At 41.0% G+C, this 17841-nt stretch overlaps 1 protein-coding gene across 2 annotated transcripts in view; it reads left to right on the forward strand.

The window, feature by feature from the left end:
* Nucleotides 1–17841, forward strand: part of SCAF4 (SR-related CTD associated factor 4) — a 79775-nt gene that overhangs the window by 55277 nt on the left and 6657 nt on the right. For both annotated transcript variants that reach the window (XM_038387760.2, XM_038387759.2), the window contains exons 12-19: nt 3091–3281; nt 5827–5927; nt 7085–7198; nt 7861–8017; nt 9771–9925; nt 11509–11680; nt 11823–11903; nt 12821–13009. In XM_038387760.2, the coding sequence (XP_038243688.1) occupies nt 3091–3281; nt 5827–5927; nt 7085–7198; nt 7861–8017; nt 9771–9925; nt 11509–11680; nt 11823–11903; nt 12821–13009 (1160 nt within the window). The remainder of the gene's footprint in view (nt 1–3090; nt 3282–5826; nt 5928–7084; nt 7199–7860; nt 8018–9770; nt 9926–11508; nt 11681–11822; nt 11904–12820; nt 13010–17841) is intronic.

A 17841-nucleotide genomic window follows, 5' to 3' on the forward strand; every position in this document is an offset into this window, starting at 1 on the left:
CTGCCAAACCTTCCAGTGCCATCTGGAAGGCAGATGCATATCAGTCATGATGGACAATACAACAGCAATATTTTATATAAACAGACATTGTGGAGCATGCTCCTTTCCCCTATACCAGGAAGGCCTCAAGCTGTGGGACTTCTGCATAGCCCACTCAATACACCTAGAGACATCTTGCCTTCCAGGATCCGAGAACGACCATCTCAGCAGGTCCTTCCACAACCACGAGTGGTCCATTCGCTTGGACATTGTGAACAGCATCTTCCAATGGTCAGGGGTTCCCCAGATCTGTTCATGACAAGACTCAACAGACAGTGTCAGCAGTTTTGCTCCTTCCTAAACCACAGCCCTGACTCGATCATGGATGCATTTCTCCTTCCCTGGAAGGACCACCTGTTCTATTCATTCCCACCCTTCCTGCTCATTCACAAGGTCCTGCTTAAGGTCAGAAGGGAAAGAGTGTCTGTCATACTGATAGATCCTGCTTAGCCCTGTCAAAACTGGTATATCACCCTCCTGGAAGTGTCATTAGACACTCCAATCGCCTTGCCTTTGGTGCCAAACCTAATCACCCAGGTCCACGGATACTTCTAGCATCTCAACCTCGTCTCTCTCCACCTCACGGCATGGAAGCTTCATGGCTAAAACCCATGGAGTTGGCATGCTCAGAGCCTGTTAGAGGTCCTCCTCGGCAGCAGGAAACCATCCACTAGAGCAGGGGTGGGCAAACTATGGCCCGGGGGCCGCATCCGGCCTTTCAGACATTTTAATCTGGCCCTTGAGCTCCCGCCAGGGAGCAGGGTCCAGGGCTTGCCCTGCTCCAGCACTCCAGCGGGGAGCAGGGTCCAGGGCTTGCCCTGCTCCGCGCATACCATGGCTTCGTGCAGCTCCCGGAAGCAGCAGCATGTTCCCCCCCCTCCGGCTCCCAACACGTAGGGGCAGCGTGCGGAGCCTCTTGGCCCTAAGCGACCTCCCTGCAGCTCCCATTGGCTGGGAACCATGACCAATGGGAGATGCAGGGGCGGCACCTGTGGACGGGGCAGTGTGCAGAGTTGCCTGGCTGTACCTCCGCGTAGGAGCTGGAGAGGGGACATGCTGCTGTTTCTGGGAGCTGCTTGAGGTAAGTGCCGCCTGGAGACTGCACCCCTGATCTCCTCCCACACCCTCAACCCCTTGGTCCCAGCCCAGAGCCCTCTCCCACACACTGAACGCCTCATTTCTGGCCCCACCACAGAGCCCGTACCCCGAGCTGAAGCCCTCACCCCCTCACACACCCCAACCCCCAATTTTGTGAACATTCATGGCCCACCATACTATTTCCATACCTAGATGTGGCCCTCAGGCCAAAAAGTTTGCCCACCCCTGCACTAGAGCTACATACTTGACCAAGTGGAAGAGATTTTTGATTTGGGTGATGCAGAAGGGTATGTCTCTGATGAAAGCATCAATACCTCTCATCTTGCACTGGAAGCAGCTAGGTCTAGTGGTTTCATCCTTAAAGGTTCACCTGACAGCAATCTCTGTGCTCCATCCAGGGATTGATGGTTGATTGGTGTTCACTAGCCCGATAGTGGGCCGCTTCCTCAGGGACTAAACAGGTTATACCCTCAAGTTCACCATCTGATACCAGCATGGGACCTTAACCTGGTGCTCTCCAGGTTAATGGGCCCCCCTTTGAGCCCTTAGCAACATGCTTGCTCCTCTACCTTTCATGGAAGGTGGCATTCCTGGTCATGATAACTTCAGCCAAGAGGGTGTCTGAGCTCAAGGCCTTGACATCCAACCCTCCATACACAATGTTCTATAAGGACACGGTCCAGTTGCAGCTTCATCCAGCCTTTCTTCACAAGGCGGTATCAGTTTCATACAAGCCAGGACATTTTCCTCACAGTGTTTTACCTAAGCCACATGCCAACAGCTGGGAGCAAAATCTCCACTCCCTAGACGTCAGGTGGGCTTTGGCTTTATACATCAAAAGGACAAAATCATTTAGTAAATCAAACCAACTCTTTATCGCAGTAGGGGACAGGATGAAAGGCCTCCCGGTGTCGTCCCAGAGAATTTTGTCACGGATCACATCCTGCATTTGGGCGTGCTATGACTTCACTAAAATGCCAGCCCTAACATTGACAGCGCATTCCACAGGGGCTCAAGCCTTCTCGGCTGCATTCCATATAGGAGATGTGCAGGGCCGCAACATGGTCATCGATCCACACATTCACCTCGCATTATGCCATCACTCAGCAGGCCAGGGACGATGCAGCGTTCGGCAGAGCAGTGCTTCAATCACCGATTCCATGAGCCCTGACCTCTCCTCCTACCATCTGCTTGGGAGTCGCATACTTGGAATCAACATGAGCAAGCGCTTGAAGAAGAAAAGACAGTTACCTACCTTTCTTAACCGTTGTTCTTCGAGATGTGTTGCTCATGTCCATTCCAAGACCCACCTGCCTACCCCTCTGTCAGAGCCAACTGACAAGATGGAACTGAAGTGGCAGCAGGTTGGCAAGGCGCTATATGCGGCACTGTATAGTGCAACTCCAGGAGGCTCCTGGACTGACCTGATAGATACCACTATGGGAAAAACCTTCCGACGACTGTGCACATGGCGCCCATACACCTACTTGGAATGGACGTGAGCAACACATCTCAAAGAATAACAGTTATGAAAGGCAGGTAACAGTCTTTTTCACTGACATTTCTATTAATTTTTTAGTCTAACTTATAAGAAAAGTTTTCCTCACTTGTAGCTGTAAGTACATTCTGTGATATAATAGTGGATTTAGTGCCATAATACAAGAGTAAAATAAAAGTGCTAGAGGATATCAGAAGTTGAAAGAATAATAAATTACAATAAATTTGTAGTATAGATAAAGTCTGTTTAATCACTTAAGTTTACTGTTGGTACAAATACTTATTTGGGATACACTATGTATTGTTATGTGTAAATGTCTAGTATGTACGCACACTAATGCTTGATTTCAAAGTTTAAAAAAATGCAAGCGAACTTTCACTTATGATGAGTCAAACAGATATTTATACTGTCTTTTAAACAAAGCATTGTATGTTAATAATTTTATTTAAAACTAGATCTCCAAAAAGGAGACGATCGAGGTCTGGATCTCGATCTCGAAGATCGCGTCATCGTCGCTCTCGTTCCCGATCCCGGGATAGGCGCCGACACTCTCCTAGATCTCGATCACAGGAAAGGCGTGAACGAGAAAAAGAGAGAGAACGCAGGTCAAAAGGCCTTCCTCAAATCAAATCAGAAACTGTTAGTGGTGAGTGCTTGCTTTTGCTCATTTTTCTTTCAAAGGAAAGGAAGCTTTAGTGCAAAATTGTTCTTATTATAGCATCATTTCTCAAGTGCTCAAGATTTTCTCTGTAAACAGGTGAATTTTGTGAAAAAGTGAGGAAATTTCTTTTAACAGTGTGAGTTTTGTGAGACTGAAGAAATTGCTACAATTCCAGACAAATGTTACACCTAAAACAGTTGAAATTTCAAGCATGGAACTTGGCTTCTAAAACCCTTAACTAGACACAATTCCTTTAATAGGTTTGAGAGATTTGTGGACAAATTATAAATGAGTGAAAAATCAATTTTGAGCATTTTCAGAGGGCCCAAGTATTTTGCAATCTATATGATGTCTGCCTCGTTGCGTGTCATGTGGTCAATATGACAGACTGGTGGGAGGGGGAGAGAGGGGATAAAGGACTGCTGCTTTAACTGTTGCTGCCTTAGTTTGAATGAAATAACTCTTACAGAAACATACCAAAATCAAGATTGGATGTTTTTCTAAGAGATGCTCTACGAATTATTTTAGGGAAGTTCTATGGCCTGTGTTATACAGGAGGTCAGACTAGATGATCATGATGGTTCTCATCTGGCCTTGAAATCTTTGACTGGTGTAAAGCCTCAGACAATGCACTTTCAGTAAGTGCCAGGGCCAGAGAGCTCTCAGTGCTTGAAAGTCATCCCATGCTGCTTGAGATTCTAATGTTGTCAGCACCACCAGGGCTGACCTCTTAGTGCCGATGGTGGTGCTAGATTTGACTTGGTTGCTATACCCTTTTGACTGTGGTGCTGTGTCACTGTGTCATCTGTTGGTGCAGTTAGGCCTGGGCTGTCAGATGACCTTGAGTTCCCTCTAATCTCCTCCATCAAATATAGGAGGAACTTGGAGGTGAGAGGGGGGGAAAAAAACAAAGACATGGATCTGAGGGAGGGCGGTGGGGAAGGGGAACGTCCTCAAACTGCAGTTGCATCTCCTGATGTTGGCAATTTGTCAAATGAGCACTGGATCTCCTAAAGATCAAGGGAACTCTCTTGTGCCAGGGTTGTTGCCTCTTCCCCTACAAGGGCCATCTAAAAGGCCAGACAAAGGGACGAGTCTCCTCCATGTCAGTCTCAGTGCTAAGGATTGCCTGGGTTAAGCTTGGTGCCATCTGGGTTGGGCTTTGAGGTGTGCCTGAATGCACCCTGGGAAGAAACAATCCCAAACCATAATGGGATTCGTCTCTCCTCCTATTCCAAAGCTGTTGGAGTGAATTCATGCCATCTCCCTTTTGTTGGTCCTATTATACTTTGATAGTGTAGCCTTATTGGGGTACCTCTGTACCTTGGGATTCCTCCAGCTATGTAAAGAGAGAAGCCAAGTCTGCACCCATTCTTGTTCTTTGGCTTCTCCCAAGAAATCTGCAGTTCTCAGATATCTGTGGGTAAAGGCTGAAGCAGGGTTACTTTGCCTGTTAATGAGGGACTTCTTGACTAGCCAGACACATCTGGGCAGCGCACTTTCAAATGTTTTTATTATTAGAGGTGAAAAGACCTACCAAGTGCCTCAGGTGCTTCTTTTCCAACCCCTCTCCTGATTTCTTTGTCATGTCTGTTGCTGCTGGGAGAGCCAAAGTGTCTAGGGTTAGCCATTCTACACCAGCTTGCAGGGGAGTGGAAAAAGATAGATGCCATGAGTCAAATTCTGCCATATTTACTTTTGGACTGGTGGTTGTGGAAGCCTGTATTTTGAACTATCTCTGTTCCATTTTCAGCCTAAAGAACAAAGTTAATTGTAATAAATTTAAACACACTTCTTGTCTACACATCCCTGACACTATTCCTTCCTGACTTAAAAAAAAAAACAAAAAAAAAACCCCTCTAATCAATAAGTGTTTCCATCTACTAACCAGAGAAGGGAACCACTTAAGAGGAGAGATCTGTCATCCATTCTAATTGATTTGTCCCATCTGCTGGAAGGGAGGCCTCTTATCTCGTGCCTGCCAGGTACCACCTTGCTAGCAAGATCTTTCATGTATGTATTGTCACCAATCTAGAATCAGTCACCCTGGCCTGCAATTGAAGTCTGAAGCAGTGGGAGTCAGTATTTGCCTTGTTGGGGTTTATTCACCATAATTTGTTGGGAAATCCACAAGTCTGCACTGACACAGCAGTAAAATCACCCCCCCCCCCCCTTCTATCACAAATTTTAAAATTCATGACTCTTTAAAATTCAAAATCAGCTAAGTATTTATTTGTAATTTGGAAATCTGTGCATACATTCTAACAATGGTTATGCTGTAGTCATGGCTAAACAGAACCCTGAATTCAGCTCCAGGCAGGTAAGAAGAAAGGAAATACTTTCAAATGTTTTTGTTTTAAAAGGTATTTACTTTGTAATATTATAAACACTTGAATTATAACAAAAAAACCCAACAAAAAGCTTCAATTTATCTTTAATGGCCCTTTTAACACAGCATTTATATTGCAAAAGTACAATTTAAAAGTGCTAATAGTCAAGTCCGAAGTGTCAGACTTTATTTTTCTTCTAGTTTGTAGTACTACACTCTGGGTAGGACAACTAGACAAAAGAACAACTCAGCAGGATGTTGGAAGTCTTTTAGAGGAGTTTGGCCCGATTGAATCTATAAATGTGAGTATAAATAGTGACATACAAGCAAAGGTCATGATATGCCTTTGCTATAAAGAGGCCTTTTATTATATAAACAACTCATTTATTTAAAACTTTTTGTTTTAGTGTTCATTCTCAAGATCAACACTTATCTTTTTCTCTATACCATCATTTTTTTTTTTTTTTGAACTATTGACACTGTTAGATTTGTGGAAAATATGAAGCAGTTGCTACAAGAGACTTGCTTTTAAAAGCATCATTGTTCTTGGGGTTAACCCAGAAGAGTACTCCAATTTCATGAGCACCCTGCTTTGTCTAAGGAGACCCAAGTGAAAGATGGTGGATGAAGAGCTTAGCTGCAGGATGCTTGCTGCACAGCTGTTGTCCTCCATTCTCCTGCCCTAAGTTCGATTGTGTGGAGACCCCTTGATTGCAGAAACTTTTGTTTTGTGTAATATTCTGCTAGTACACTTTTCTTCCCACTTTGTTTAATCTTACAGCAGTATCTCAATTTTTTTATTATTTTGATTTAGTTTATGGTTCTACTAGCAGTAAAACTTAAAAAATAAAAAACACAAAACCAAAAATCCATAATTTGGCCTTAGCTTCTCTCTGCTACCTCTCACTTCTCAAAACAAATTAGAGGAAGCTTTGCAAAAATAGCTTTTAAAAAATGACTATTCTTAAAATGGTTACAACCATTTGAAGAGAAAAATGAAAGCAGAGGTGTAGGTGGCAATTTGTAGTTTTTAGAAAAACAAACAGTGCTGATATATTAGAGGAACTTGTCTCCTGCAACCATTAAAAATGCCGTGATTTTGGAGCTAACTTATGTATATGCCATTCTCAGCCATATTCAGGACGGAGTACTTTTCATCAGCATGTTCCCTCACATGAAATATCTACATTGTGGCATAAGCACTTGTCCCCTTGCTTAAGGCTACACTCTCTTTAAACAGGAATTTTAGGATAAATATTAATGTCTGTCTTGATATTAGTTTAAAAGGATATCTAATAATAAGTATTAGATCTGTTTATGCGCTGTAACTCATCCAAAGTACTCCCTGACATGCAAGACTGTTGTTCCAGCCTACTTCTGTTTAATTATACATAGGTTACCTTTTGTTTTATCAAGTGTAGCAGCTTAAATAATGTTGTTCCTATACATGTTATAACAGATGATACCGCCTAGAGGATGTGCCTATATTGTAATGGTTCACAGACAGGATGCTTACCGCGCCCTACAAAAACTGAGCCGAGGCAACTTCAAAGTCAATCAGAAATCTATAAAGGTACTACTTTGAAAAATTTTATAATAGATTCAAATAGTTTTAAAACTTAGAGTAATCTTTAAATTTAATATTTTATATATAGCACGGTGTTCAGTAACCTCGATGAACGCCCTACTTAGTTTGGTTATTGGTGAGTATTTGGTACATGGAAGTTGATGGAATTTGGATCCTTTCTCCTCTTCCAGGTCACTAACAAGGGTTTATCTTAAGCTGACAAAAGGGTGCCTGTCTTAAATTCCCTTTGTCTTGTAATCTTTGTGGGGAAACCCTCAAAGAAAATAGAGTACTAAATAAAGTGAAGCTGATTCAGTAGTGGCATTCTTTCTTCTGAATCAGTATTAAATCAGTGACCCAATTGAAGTGCTGACCATTTGGGATCATTTAAAATATATCAAAATCTTTTAGCATCTTTTACAAAATATATAGGAGAATTAGCCCAGACAATTTGGTTAAATACCAGTATTTATAATGGCCTAAATTTCTCCTGCAACTCCGGTTGGACACAGAATCCTTCTGTTGCCTCCTGACCTACGTTGTGATGCTGAATGCTGTTTAATGTTAAGTGCGCATATTCTGAGTACTGAACAAAAAAGTTAAAATGCAGCTGGGCTCTGACTGTCTTTTTTTTTTTTTTTTTTCTCCCCCCGCTGCTGCCTCTTAAGATTGCGTGGGCTTTAAATAAAGGAATTAAACCAGACTATAAGCAGTATTGGGATGTAGAATTAGGTGTTACCTACGTACCATGGGACAAAGTGAAGCCTGAAGACCTTGAAAGTTTTTGTGAAGGAGGAATGCTGGACAATGAAACTCTTAGCCCAGGTAAAAAAAAAAAAACAGATTTTTTTTAAATCATCTTCAAATGAATTATTTTGGATTGATTTAAGTAGAGCTGTGAATGGTTTGTTTCAATAGAAATCATTTTTGTTACTTACGAACATGTTAATATTGATTATATAGAAATATTTTGTCTTGACCTAAACTGTACCCATAGACTTTTGTATATGTACACGTGTACTGAAAATGCAAGTTTTGTTAAGTTTATAATAAGAAAATAGTGATAGATATTGTGGTAAACCACTTAATAGGAATTACCAAGTCAAGGTTCAACACAAGTGAATAAAAGCTATGATAGCTTTTATTACTAACTTGTGGTTTAAGTGCATAAAACAGCCATGTGACCAAAACTTACATTAAAGTTGGAAGTTATTGTCTCTGTTTTTGTGAACTGGTGATAGGAACACTAGACTTTTGTTGATTCTTACAGTTTAGCCATTGATGTGTGAGAGAAACTTCAGTGGCCAATCAGTGTTGTTTCAACATTCTTCATTGTTCTATTCAATTTTTAGCTAGCTCTGGGTCATTTTTCTCCCAAATAAATGCTTTAATAAGCAAAAAAGCCAAGAATACATTAAAATGAGCAATAATATATGAAAGCTTATTCAGAAATAAGCTGGGATACACTTCACATCAGGAAAGGAGTACTTGTGGCACCTTAGAGACTAACAAATTTATTAGAGCATAAGCTTTCGTGAGCTACAGCTCACTTCATCGGATGCATCGGTTGCATCCGATGAAGTGAGCTGTAGCTCACGAAAGCTTATGCTCTAATAAATTTGTTAGTCTCTAAGGTGCCACAAGTACTCCTTTTCTTTTTGCGAATACAGACTAACACGGCTGCTACTCTGAAACTTCACATCAGCTTTACTCACATTTTTTTATTTCCAGTAACCTAAGTGATTTCAGGCATTTTGTATCATCTCAGCCACTATTTCAGTCTCATCTCAGTGCAACATTTCTGTTAATAGTAAATCAACACTTGTGTTCCATCATCAAGAATGGCATTCTAATCTCTTGTCTTTCCTCTTGCTGTTTTATTCTTTTTTGTATTTAATATCTGGACTGTTTCTGCACATAGTTTTTTGCCTCATCCCTCTTGCTTTTTCCTCTCCTTGTTTCGAAGAAAGCATTGATGGGCAATAGGGGGAATCTCCCCCCAATGTCCTCTTTCCATTATAAAATGAGTTTGGAGCTATAGCTAATGCTCCTCTAGTGGTGCTTGACTAGTGTTTTCTCTTTTTGTTTTGCACAGGGGTGTGTTGTACCGCAAGGTAGTCATACGATATTAGCACTCCAGATGTAGTGATTATCAGAGGAAAAAGCTGCCTTCGCCTTGCCCTGGAAAAACTAATTACGCCTACTGACTACAGATCTTGTTCCAAGCACAATCCTACTGTTTTTATTATTATTGCTAATGTGCTTCAGAATCCTTTGCAGAAATGCAACAGCAGTTCTGAATGCAAAGATCTGAGTCATATCAGCTGTTAAATGACTATTGGAAGAATTTTTTTTATTTTACTTGCCATACTTTAGTGACTGCTTGTTGTACAGTCTGTATTTACAGCGATTTTCAGTTTGTATTTTCAGAAACACCTTTACATACAATTTGTTTATAGAGACAGCTAGCTGATTCTTTGCAACATAATCTTCACATTGGCTTTGCTTAGCAGCAATCAGTAGTGACTAAATATGTTCATACTCTTTCAACTGAACTGCTTCCATTTATTTCCTGTAGAGTGGAAAGGAATTTCTAAGAAATCTGAAAATGAAGTAGCTCAAAATGGAGGTGCAGAAACTACACATAATGAACCAGTGTCACCTATCCCTAAAGCATTACCTGTTCCAATTCCTGTTCCCATACCGGCACCTATAACAGTACCTCCTCCACAGGTGAGATTGGTTACTCTTTTCTTTCCATCTGCTGCTGGATAGCTGCAACTAGAAACATATTTAAATCGTAGTTCAACGTGTCAGTTCATGAATTAATCGTAGAGATGGGAGGGTGGGGGAAACAGAAGTCAGAGTATCTCAGGTAGTGTTTAGCCTTTTTTATTCTGGTATGCCTGCCTGCTAACTGATAACCCTGGCAATGTGTGGTACAAATAATCTTCTTTTCCCACATCCAGCTTCTACCTGATACCAACTGCTTGAATCTTTTTTACCAAAAAAAGGCAGTGTGGCTTCAGCCTAGTCTCACCTCCAAACTGAGCACACCTTAGCAAAAAGCAACTGGTCTGATCCTAGCTGCGGAACTAAGTCTCAATGATAGTAACTAAAGAACTTTAAAAATCACAGAAGATGGAGATGAGGTGCAAATCCATAGGTCCTGTGACATTTGGCTTAACTAAGATGAGGAAACAAAATTGGAAAAATCTTAATTCAAAATGCAGTATTGGGCAATGACCAACAGTGACAGACTTCCTGAATATTTTAGTGGATGATGTGCTTGAGTATATCTGGCAAGTGTTCACTTGATTCTTTCCACTACCTTGTTTTTATCCCCTTAAGCTTTGGTCCAATAAAAGTTACTGCACGAGTTTTCTTAACCAGATCGGTTGTAACCTTTCAATCTGTTAGTTTATCACAGACTGCATTACCTAGTTCCATATGCTGTTAGTTTATAACTTTCCTTGCTATTTACTTAAAAATAATAAATACAGCCCTTGTAGAATTTGGGAAAAAAAACAGTTTTCTGTACTTCACTGAGTTGCCTGTGAGTACTTCACTAAAAGATTAGAAATATCCATTGTTACGGTGCAGTAATGCTGCTTCTTTGAGTAGTGTCCCTGTGGGTGCTCTGCTTCAGGTGTGCATGCACTGCATATGCCTTCAATCAGAGACTTTCGTTAGCTGTGTCAGTTCTGCCCGTGTATCCACCCTACACAACCTCATACCCCACCCCAAGGCTATAGAGGGCTGCCTGGGTGAACCAACCTCACTTCCTTCTCAACTGCCTCAGCAAACTCAGCCTAGGATCTGAGAGTTGAGCTGGGTCTTCCCTTCTTGTGCAATTGCCCTGTTTTGTTCATTCTCTCTGTGAAGCACCTGGCATTGGCCACTGTCGGAAGACAGGATGCTGTCTTAGATGGACCATTGGTCTGACCCAGTATGGTGGTGGTTAGGTTCTAAGGAATACAGTTCAGTTAAATCAAGAGCTATCATGGCCTCCAGTGCTGTTAGGAGTAAAAAGTACCCTTTTTGGCTACTCAGATGCGACAGAATACATGACCAAATCGTATCCTTACTCATAAGGTGCCATTTTTATCTAGTCACTTTTCAGAGCAGAACTGCAATTTAATGTAATGGTGCTTTGTGTGTTCACCAGTGTTTCGAGTAAAATCACAGCTGTCATCACTTTCAGTCTTGAAAGTAAATTTTGTTACTTTGTCTTGTCTAACAAAGTAAGCAGAGCAGACTATTTCTCACCAAATGCATGTGGTTTTGAAGCTAACTCTTCCCTCCTTCCTCTGTAGGTTCCACCACATCCATCGGTTCCACCACATCCATCAGGTCCTCCTGTAGTTGGTGCACTTCAGCCACCTACTTTCACGGCTCCTTTAGGGATCCCTCCTCCTGGGTTTGGCCCTGGTGTACCACCACCTCCATTTTTGCGACCTGGATTCAATCCAATGCATTTGCCCCCAGGTATATTAAATACTTCCAGAGAATGTACTTTGATTTAAACATATAACTATTTAAAAGTGTCTGCAATAAAACTGCAAAAATAAAATATGATCTAAGAGTACATAGTGTTAAAATTTGTCAATTTTTGTGTGTGTTCATATAGGTTTTCTTCCTCCTGGACCACCACCTCCTATAACCCCTCCAGTATCTGTTCCTCACACTCCAGGAATAAGCATCCCAAATTGTAAGTGTGCGTGTGTGTGTGCGTGTGTATACATTGATTACGGGGACTATAGCAGAGGTGGGCAAACTACGGCCTGCGGGCCACATCAGGCCCGGCCCTTGAGCTCCCGGCCAGGGAGGCTAGCCCCCGGCCTCTCCCACATTTTTCATTCTCCCCTGCAGCCTCAGCTCTCTGTGCTGCCGGCGCTCTGGGTGGCAGGGCTGCGAGCTCCTGCCAGGCAGTGTAGCGGCGTGGCTGGATCTGGCTGGGCTGCGCAACTCAGGGACAGATTTACCAGTAACAACAGGGGGCCCCAGGGCCAGGCACTTGGGCAACTCAGCACTGGCGAACCCCCCATGGGGTGCGGGGGGAGCTGCACTGCGGGGGCAGGGGAGAGCAAGGAGGGAGGCTCACCTGCAGTCTCAGGGGAGCAGGCAGGAGGTGCAGGTGGCAGGAGCACAGCGAACATGGGCGGAGGACTCAGGAGGAGCACAGGGTGGCTGTGCAGCCGGCCGGAGAGAAGCAGTGTTTTGAAAGGGAAAGCGTGCTTCTCTGCAGCTGCCCGTGCTCCTCCTGAGTCCTCCACCTATGTTCGCAGGGCCACATTCCAAAAGGGGCTTTAGAGGGGGCATTGGATAGGGGGTTAGTTAGTGGCGGGGGCAGTTAGTGGCGGGGGATCCCGGGAGGGAGCGGTCAGGGGACAAGGAGCAGGGGGGGTTGGATGGGTTGGGATTCTGAGGGGGGCGGATAGGGGATGGGGGCCAGGCTGTTTGGGGCAGCACAGCCTTCCCTACCCGGCCCTCCATACAGTTTTGGAACCCTGATGTGGCCCTCAGGCCAAAAAGTTTGCCCACCCTTGGACTATAGAGAGAAGGAATTAGGTGTATGCAGGAAAAAGTACATCTAGCTTTTCATATATTAATGTAATTGTTCCTCAGCTACTGTGGCTGGCATAAATGAAGACACTACAAAAGACTTGTCTATTGGAAATCCCATTCCAACTGTGGTTTCTGGATCAAGAGGGAATGCTGAAACTAGTGATGGTTCCAAAATATTTGGGACTGTTCCACCACCTGTAGCACCTACTAACATACCTCCACCTGTCACTCAGCCTATTCCACTTCTTGGTAAGTTCATTTTTTATTGTTTGCATATTTTTTAATTTATGCTCAGTTTGTTTACTTTTAAAAAAAAAAACCCTGTTTCTTAAACTAGGATGTTTATGCTGCTTTCCTTGCCGTCTATTTAAAATTTACAGGAAACTAACACAGTTCACAGCAAACTGTGTACTGAAAGCTCTGTCTTGTTTATGTATGGCTAATACTGGCCTTTTTATACATTTGGCTTGGTCTAGAACAATCATTTAAACTTTAATTTTGTCTTCTGTTTCCTCATAAATGGAGACCCTATATTGTTAACCTACTTCTAAATCTAGGATAAAGTTTGGGACTGACTGACTCAGTCTAATGTTTAGATTGTTCCAGCAATCATCCAAATAATACTTAATTTAGCAGTTATCTTTATGACATCCTGGTGTTTGGTCATATGACATTATCTGTGCTCTAAGCTTGAATTTTGTGTCCATGGAGGAAATGGTACACATTCATTGAAAGAATGCTATTTTCCTGAAAATAAATTTTAAAAAATCTGAACACTTGGTATATTATTTTTGTCTACAGAAATGCTAATTTTATATATATTGTCTTGATCCAGGTCTGCTGTATGCCAACGCTTTAGTAACTGCCTGTGGTACATGATCTCTTAAGTGTTAAATCTTATTAAATATTTACATTACAGGAGAAGAGATTTGAAAGCGCATTAGATTTGTATATACCAAAGTTGGTTTACTTGATTTTTTTTTTTTTAATTAAATGTGAATAGCTGCAGATTTTAAAGGGAATTTAGTTTTCTACAGGTATGTTAAGACTGTCTTTCACGTACCCCTTGTTTCTACCAGTATGGGTCATTTTACCACGTAAACACTCAAAAGTCTGCTCTAATTTTCAGGTTGATTAAAATAAAATAAAATACTTGTATTGCAGCAAGCCATCTTTTAAATTTGGCTGTGGGAATTTACAAAGAAGAGCTTGGCATGAATCATATAAAAGGATAACATTATTTAATGTAGTTTCCAGAAATTTGCTGAGTACGTTACAGAAGTAGAAGGGACATGGACCTTACCCTGAAAAAAATCTCATAGTGGACATGCTGGCCAAGATTTTTAAAAGCGATTCGTGATTTTTTGGAGGCCCCCGCTTGGAAGCTCAAAAATTGAGATAACTTGAAGAGACTTGATTTTCAGAAACTGCTGAGCACACACCCTCTGAAAATCAGGCTGCTTTAAGGTGCCTCAAAGTGGACTTCAAAATCAGTGTTCAATTGTGAAAAATCTTGTCCAGTGTGACAAGTGGGGGATAACAAACTGTAGGGAAGATGTGGCTCGAGAGAGGATGGTGGTTATAGTGATAAGATCACTTGGTTATTCAGTCAAGGCACGTGGACATCTTGAGGTCTCAAAAAAAAATTGGTTTTTGTTTGTTTTTGTTTTTTAAAAAACTGACTCAATATAAAAGTGTGTGGGTTTTGTTTTTTTTTTAAATCTGTTTGGTAATGGTACCATAACGTATAACCTAGATCTTACTCAAAACTATTAAATTATTAGAGTGTTGTATAGTTTGCCGTTTGACTTTGTACATAAGGGATTTTACTTAGTGAAGTGAAAACCAACTTCATGAAGGAAAATAAATTCAAGTGACATTGTCAGCTTTTAAAAAAAATCAAAACATTTCTGAATCTTTTTAATTGCTGTGTTTACAGGTGAAAGACCTTAGAGAAATTGCATCCGATGAAGTGAGCTGTAGCTCACAAAAGCTTATGCTCAAACAAATTAGTCTCTAAGGTGCCACAAGTCCTCCTTTTCTTTTTGCGAATACAGACTAACACAGCTGCTACTCTGAAACCTTAAAGAAATTGACACTGAAAATGGTTTTCTCCATTTTTATCAGTTTAACCTCATACATTGACAGTACTTTGCACACAGGAAAACCTGTGATATTGACCTTACAGTCAGATGAGTTTATTCCAACATTCTGGATATTTACTGAGTGGAGGGGGAGAAGCATTTTTTTGAAAAGTGATTGATTGTAAAAGCAGAAATTTTCAAGCAGTCTTGTTTCAGATGCTATACCTGTCCCTACTTTGCCTCTATTGAAAATGACTATTTCAAGTTGATAGGTGTCCCTTTTACATTGGAGATTATATATACCAAGAAATTATGCAAGAACATGCAGATGAGAGACAAACATCACAGGACCAGTAGAAATAAATATATACCAAGAGATGCATGCATTTTACAAATTAAAAGTCAGAAAATTAACATCCCTGTTGATTTTCAGTTAGTAAATATAACTGAAATTCTCGCACCCTTAAAAAAGGAATATTCAAAGTGCATTACCCCTAGAGGGTTGAGTTCAGTACTGCTCTGTGAGAGAACCAGACCTGGTCTCTTGTTCACTAGATCAGCAAAAGACTGGGTGGGAGGCAGAAATTGTTCTCCTTCACTTAGGATAGTAAGGTAGAGTTCCTTGCATAACTCTTCTGAATTATTATTGAAATGGGAAGGATATTAGAAGATAATACAACAGGCTGTATACAGTCACCTGCAATTAGCTATCCATTGCCATGGAGAGAAGCAGGCCGGGGCATCAAACATGTTTGACAATGGAACCTTTCAATCTTGAATATGGGGTGTAGCTATTTGGATAGACATTGACAAATTCCACATGAAGCCCTGTCCAGCTTCTCCTGGGCCATGAGGTGGGCCTTCAGAATTGAGAGAAGTGGGGAAGCAAATAGATGGAAAGATTTTCACATCTTTCAAGAGCATCATGAAGGTCCATCTGAAGAACTAGGGGTGATCTGGGGGGAAGAAGGGGGAATGGACAACATAGAAGAACATATCTCAGCCAGCTGAATTTAAGGAAAGAGGATTGTTCTGACAAGATGGTCATAAAAGTCTAATCCTAATAATCTTGCCTGAGAATACTTTAAATGTAATCTGTATAAAGGCAGGGTCTTTCTTCTAATATTTTTGTAACTTAAAATGAAGCTTATTTGTTTGGTTTACAAAAAACGTATTTTGTATATAGAGTTCTAAATGGATTAATTACTGTAAGTTTCCTTATGCTGTTTTACACTGATGTCATAGCTATGTTTTTTGTTCTGTCATCCCAGTCACCTGGGATGTTCACATCTGCAGTGTAGTTCCCTTCTCAACAGACACAGTTTTGGTTCTGATTACCTTTTATAGTCACATTGTGTCTGAATTTTTTGTACAACATTAATTTCTGAAAGGACCCTTTTGTGCACTTAGAGTTTCTATAATGATTTGAACTACCTGAAGATCTTTGGCCGTAACATTATACTTAACCAAATAGTTCACCTTCAGATGCACAGATTATTTCATATAGAAGATACAAAAAAGTAGTCTTGGAAGAAAAATTGATACACAGCCCTAATTCTGGTAGCACTGTTCTCCCACTGTGTTCAGGTGCTAATAACTCAGCTTTAAAGTGAAAAAATACATTTTTTGGTGTGATGTCTACATCTGAGAGCAATTTTTTAATAACAACTTTAACAACCAACCACATTTAATATAAATTCTCCAGTTTAAAACACGCATGACTCTTTAGCCAATACAGTTGCTAAAGTGGCTATATATTTCCACCTTTTTCAAAAGATCTTTTTTGGCATGGAATATCCGAAGCACTGGTCACTTAATGTTGGGGAAATAAAGTTTTACAATCATGTCAGGGTAGCTTTAATTCAGTGGATGCTCCTGATCACATCTACTTTCATGATAGTATTCTCAATCTGAGCAAGACTGTAGAAACACAACTTTACTTCTATGTCTTTGGTCTCATCCAAATTGTTCATAACGTAACTTGGGTTGTGGTGTCATAAGTTCTCATATGCAAAGCAGATTTTTAGATCCTGCCAGAGATCATTGATCTGCCTCCTGAAAGAAGTGGTGGTCTTGACTCACTAGGTGATACTTTATTATTGAACAAATGTTCTAACTTCAGTAGGCATGTCACTATTGAACATACATTTGAGATGGATGTTAAAAGGTTCTGACCTGGGTGTTTTTATGCTAATTGAGATACTGTGTCACACTTGGTACAAGTAGAAATGTTCTGGTGACCTATCAAAATTCCAACTCTGGCACTTGCATTCTAGCCCAAAATAAATTGCCTCCTGTTTCCATTGAGTTTGCTATAATCAACTTCCTGATAATATCATATGTGTGGTGCATATCTCTTCTCACAGTCTGACAACCTTCAGTGAGGTGTCTGCATATTAATGTAATCTATGTTAATAGAGAAAAATAAAGTAAAACACTCTGAGAAAAGATGACTCTATTGTGAGCTAAATAGAAGCAGTGAATGTGTATTACAAAGTGGCAATGAGGAAAGAAAGTCTGTGTGGACTATTTTAAAAATTTACACTGTGCTGGTGACATAACTGTACTGCTAGGCTTTTTTTTGTGATAACTCATTGTTACAAAAATACAATAAACATTTTATTTTCCCCTTAATGTAGTAGCAATACCAACTCTCAATACAAGTGATGAAATGAAAGTATACTATAATCATAGAATATTAGGGTTGGAAGAGATCTCAGGTGGTCATCTAGTCCAATTCCCTGCTCAAAGCAGGACCAACACCAACTAAATCATCCCAGCCAGGGCTTTGTCAAGCCGGGCCTTAAAAACCTCCAAGGATGGAGATTCTACCACCTCCCTAGGTAACCCATTCCAGTAAAGGAGGGAGAGTTCTCGAACACCATTCCTGTAATTGAACTCTACCTTAAAACAGTCAGATGACATGCTTTGATTTTACTAACAAATGTTTTATAAAATCAATAACATTTATATATTGGTAGCCAAAGCTTGATACAA

This window comes from Dermochelys coriacea, chromosome 1 (genome assembly GCF_009764565.3).
Source record: "Dermochelys coriacea isolate rDerCor1 chromosome 1, rDerCor1.pri.v4, whole genome shotgun sequence".
Taxonomy (NCBI): Eukaryota; Metazoa; Chordata; order Testudines; family Dermochelyidae; genus Dermochelys; species Dermochelys coriacea.